Source organism: Sprattus sprattus, assembly GCF_963457725.1.
Source record: "Sprattus sprattus genome assembly, chromosome: 12".
Classification (NCBI taxonomy): Eukaryota; Metazoa; Chordata; class Actinopteri; order Clupeiformes; family Clupeidae; genus Sprattus; species Sprattus sprattus.
In genome coordinates, this window is record NC_137910.1 from 12,223,416 (window position 1) to 12,228,415 (window position 5,000).

The 5,000-nt window shown below is 40.6% G+C and overlaps 2 protein-coding genes across 2 annotated transcripts in view; one reads left to right on the top strand and one right to left on the bottom strand.

Annotated features, from left to right (window-relative positions):
- The window catches only part of fam149b1 (family with sequence similarity 149 member B1), an 11,915-nt gene extending 11,539 nt beyond the window's left edge, over nucleotides 1-376 (bottom strand). Inside the window, exon 1 of the mRNA XM_080848868.1 lies at nucleotides 306-376. Coding sequence (XP_080704994.1) covers nucleotides 306-352 — 47 coding nt within the window. The 5' untranslated portion in view covers nucleotides 353-376. The remainder of the gene's footprint in view (nucleotides 1-305) is intronic.
- A 1,139-nt stretch (nucleotides 377-1,515) lies between these two features.
- Nucleotides 1,516-5,000, top strand: part of morn2 (MORN repeat containing 2) — a gene marked incomplete at both ends in the record, with an annotated part of 3,628 nt that continues 143 nt past the window's right edge. The window contains 5 exons of the mRNA XM_080848607.1: nucleotides 1,516-1,522; nucleotides 1,747-1,797; nucleotides 1,940-2,046; nucleotides 2,200-2,336; nucleotides 4,375-4,432. Coding sequence (XP_080704733.1) covers nucleotides 1,516-1,522; nucleotides 1,747-1,797; nucleotides 1,940-2,046; nucleotides 2,200-2,336; nucleotides 4,375-4,432 — 360 coding nt within the window. The remainder of the gene's footprint in view (nucleotides 1,523-1,746; nucleotides 1,798-1,939; nucleotides 2,047-2,199; nucleotides 2,337-4,374; nucleotides 4,433-5,000) is intronic.

The window sequence follows — 5,000 nt, forward strand, 5'->3', positions numbered from 1 at the left end:
CAATCAGTCAATAAGATCAAGGGGCTAAGGGTGAGAGGCATGTGAGGCATGAAGCATGCTTCTGATTATGTTGCAGGCAAGAGTAAGGCCTAAATATAGCGACTGAAAATTGAACAGGGCATAGAAGGAAGAGTAAAAACAAAATCTCCGAAGCTAAATTATAAAGACAGCCATGCAATTAAAGTGTACTATAAGACAAATAGGTGGGTTATTGTCAACACAGCCAAGGTTAACTCTATCGCTTTGAATAAAAACGTCACAGCGTTAATGGGTAGTTAAGTGAAGTTGGAGTAATTGTCACTCACATCTGTAAATTATGCGATACGGGCCTTCTAGTGTATCGCGAAATCATTCTCCCGGCTGATGTGTTTACAGGCCCATCACCACCTGCAGGTCTTCTTTCCTCGAACCTAGCGTTAACCTTGCTTCTCCCCGAGCTAGCTCTCTCCTCTGCCGGGGATCTGTCATGTTTCCAGGATTTCTGTTCTAACACGCTTGCTGACAGTACTGGCAACTATGATTTCAAAAACAAACTGCAAGTGCTAATCTTACTCTGAGAGCTTGAAATCCACCATGGGTTATTAGCAAGCTAACGTTAGCTAGGTATCATAGCTGGTTACAGTTGTGCAGAATATCGGGATGACTACCTAGCTGACATTAGCTAAGTGCTACATGAACCACCACTTTACAGACATATTAACACTTGACAAATATCTAGCTTCATTAGTGCACAAATGACTTAATGCCAACTCAAAGTAAGACACCCAATATTGCACAACTACCAGCTACATGTATGATATAAGGCAAGCCTCATCACTCTTCCAGTGCTTTGGTGATGTACTCACATTAGCGCTACAACAATAACAAGGCTGTCATGGATACCTAGCATTTTGTGCGCAACGTCTCTTGGGAAAGGTAGTTTAATATGGGGTATGACTAAGGTTTGAATCAGCAGAGAAACTACGAGACCCAATATACACTGAAAGAAAATATTGCACACGATATTATAAACCGTGTAGCACAGGGTACTACATGAAACAGTTCCGACAACATTCTCATAAAAATGTAGTCATGTAATTTATTATCGCTACATGTATAGTTCTGTGAGACAAACACATTTAACACGATCACAATAACGTTGTTTACGCGTACTTACAAGAAGTCATAGTGTGTTGCATTACTTTTGGAGCTGGATTTCTACAGCGCATGACAAAGTCAGTTGTACTGTTGCCATAGCAATTCAAAACGGAAGAGTATTTTGTGGCAGACGTGCAAATAGTGATACGAATACAGTTCATTATCGTGTGTCACACCTAACTGGCTTTGTGAGTAAAACCACAGGTATATACTGAGAAGGCGGCCCCTGGCGAGAGGGTTTAGTCAAACATTAATGGGCTTTTGTCAATTAGAATAGAAAGTTAGATTACTTGGTGGCACAGAAATACACCGCAATATAGCCTACGTGTAAATAGCCACCTACTAGTTGCTAATGGCAAATACACGGTGGTAATCATTATGTCAGGTGAGTAGCAAGCCCTGCATGCCTAACTTACATAACTTGTTGTTTCTGTAATCAAATTATGTTATTTGTTACAAATTTGTTTATACAATCGTATTTCAGGCAGGAGAAAGTCGGATAATGAAGAAAGGAAAGGTAGCTTTGGTTCTATGCTGAATAAAGTTTTGCTAGATCATAATGCAGTTTGTATGTTCTGTCTAAAATTAGTTGGTCTACATATTTTACAGTGGAGGAGTCTTTCAAGGTGACCTATATTTTTCCAAATGGTGATACTTATGGTAAGTATGTGTATGTGCGTGCCCACGCTTAAACTCATAAAATATATGGGTAAGGGGGTGACATCTCATAACTATCATTTTGCTGTCCACGCTGAATATTCATGACATTAATGTTACTATATTGTTGGTGTGTGGTCCTCAGAGGGAGAGTGCTACCGCACATCAGAAGGTGTGGTGGTGAGGAAAGGTGTGGGCACCCAAAAAACAGCCATTGGAATAACATACTCAGGAAAATGGAGTGGAGACAAGGTGACGTGTGTTGTGTTTCTGTTCTTTGCTTATTGATTAATGTAAAAAAACAGAGCACCACCAGGAGGTTGGCAGTAGTTGTAGGCCAAATGTGAGTCTGCTCTCTTAAGTCTCTCTCTCTCTCATTTGTTGCTGTGTGTTTGTGTCTTTTAGATGAACGGCGCTGGAACCCTGGTGCACCCATCTGGTGCTAAATATGAGGGGGACTTCATGGACAACATGTACCATGGCAATGGCACATACCACTTTCCAGATGGAACCAAATACATTGGGACCTTTAATGAAAACAGGTAATGGACTTCATATTATCCAGTACAATTATTTTAATGAAGAATTTCATTTGCATTTCCTCCATAACCAACCTAGTCAAAGTAATAGTGAATATAGTATCTTAACTTACTGTAATTTAAAAACAAGAATATTGCAATTTGTTAGAAGATAATTTGGCACCACCATGTCACAGTGATTGTATGGCATATACTTATGTAGGCTACAAGGGGAGGGAGAGTTCACTGATGCACAAGGACTGGAGTGGACTGGTGTCTTCCGCAACCGAGCAGCACCTGGATTGAAACTGAAACTTAACATGTAACACAAACAAGCATACACAACCAACATTATCCAATTTTATGGCTGGACCTTTGCTGAACTATCCTTTTAAAAACATTTACTGATTAGCATCCAAGTTTGTACTGAAAACAAATGTGTTCCACACCTTATGACATCTTTAAATTTGATATTTTTCTTGTGAATAAAATTAATCTTTCAATGAAAAAAATGTTTTTGATGACAGAAAAAGAAAAATTAATTGAAAGAGCAATTTCATTTTAGAAGTGGCAACAGTTATGTGAGCTATTGAAATTAATAATGCATGGATATATTTCTGTTATAGTTTGACCATTGCTTAAAAAGGAGTGTTGCCTTTGATGCTCCAGTTAATTGTACAAATACAACTATCATCAACCCCCTCACAAATTCTCATACACACACACACACACACACACGTATGCCCTCACATAATAACGAGTGTATTGTTCATGTACAAGTCTTGATTTGTGAGAAGAGTGTGACCTTCAGGGGAACACATCTCCTGTTCAGCATCTGAACTTTTTTTCATCTGCACCCTCGACACTCACACACACAGCTGAACTCATGACTGAAGTAATAACACAGGACTTGTGTAAGAGGAGCTGAACAAGGTTTCCTATTCTCTTGGCAGTTTTCCATTGACAAAAAGGTCAGTCTGTAAAGACTACAGAAGAGTAATGACATTTGTAAGATTAACATAACCAATTATCAATCAATTATTCCACATTAAAAATAAAGTATATATCTTTTCAGGTTTTCTGAAGACAGTTCTCTGAACTGAGCATAGTCAGTCATGACAAAACAGCTTCCATTCCTGTCACAAAAGTTTCTTGTCAAAAAAATTATCTAATTTTCAGTATTCAGTAAAGTGAAAGGAAACAGTAAGCAATAAAATGATGTATCTCTTCTTCCTAAACATATTCTGTCGGCAGTGGCTTAGTTATCCTTATGAATGTGTGTCTTTTACACACTAAACTACTGATTAAAATTCTATAATGAATGACATGCATCCTGTGACCTGACCTCAGTAATTCATGAGTTGTATGTGTAGTCTAGGCTTGTGATGTGCACATTGAAGGTGTTCTCTGTGTGTGTGTGTGTGTGTGTGTGTGTGTGGGTATGTGTATATGTGTGTGTGTGTGTGTGTGTGTGTGTGTGTGTGTGTGTGTGTGTGAGAGAGAGAGAGAGAGAGAGAGAGACGTCTCACAGCTGTGGCATCAGTAATTTTCATGGTAAATTGGAGGGAAAGGTTGAACAGGAAATTGAATCGTCCCTAAGAAGGAGTGACAAAACCTCAGAGTCTCTATCCCTCTCCCTCTCTTGCTCTCCCTTTCCTCACCCTCTCCTTACTTCCCATCTACTTACTGTAAAACAAGGCCACTTTTTGTTTGCTGCCTCATCAGTCTCACATGCTTCAGAGAAGGAGGGATAGGATAGGTGGAAGAGGGAGAGCAAGAAAGACAGGAAAAAACCAACAGAGACAGGGGAAGGAGAATCACAGACGCAGCCCCTCAGCAGACCGCAGACACTCCTTACTTCCAACAGTGCCCTAATGACGACCTTACAGTGACAGGCAGCGACATCAACAAACTCCCAGCCTACTCACTGGATCCTCAACAAAGTGCAGTGTCGCTACAGCGGCGAGAAATCACAGTTCTAACACGGAGCGTACACTCAAGAACAACTCAGTGGATACAACACAGCGACTTCTCGTTGACGCTTGTCCAAACATCCCTCCAGCAGCAGCAGCGGTGGTCCAAACATCTCCAGGAAGTCATGGAGAATGGGAAAGCAGAAGGTAAGGGGAGCCTGAGGGGAATGTCTCCCTGTTCCAGGGGCCAGTAATGGGTTCTGCGTCTGGGCGAGAGTGTGGGAGAATGGCCGAATGTTCTAAATGGAAAAACTTGGAACCACTTGTCAGGGCTGTACCCTTAACCACAGACAAGCCCAGAATAACTTTTAATTCAGAGTCTGACTTCAGTCTTTTATGGATTAGCCCACAATTGGAGAATTTTCCAAAGACATTGTTCACCCCTAAGATACAACCACAAGCTGTACATTTTGTGCACAACTTGGTGCTGACTTGGGTGCAACTTGGATGCTGATTTAGGCTGTTTAGCGTGGGTGGGTTGACTGGCTTGTGTCATACCACGAAAAAAACTTAATATGATTGTAAAGGCCAAGTGGAGGTGGCCATTTTGGGCAAGGCTTAGTACAAATCTAAGTACATCAACATTGTCTCCCTTTGTGAACCCTTAATTTTTTTGTCGTAAACAGAGTGGGCAAAGCTGTTCATCCAGGCAGTAACTGACATCTATACTAAGTCTCTGTGTGATACTAAACAACAGTATGAGAATGATATGATC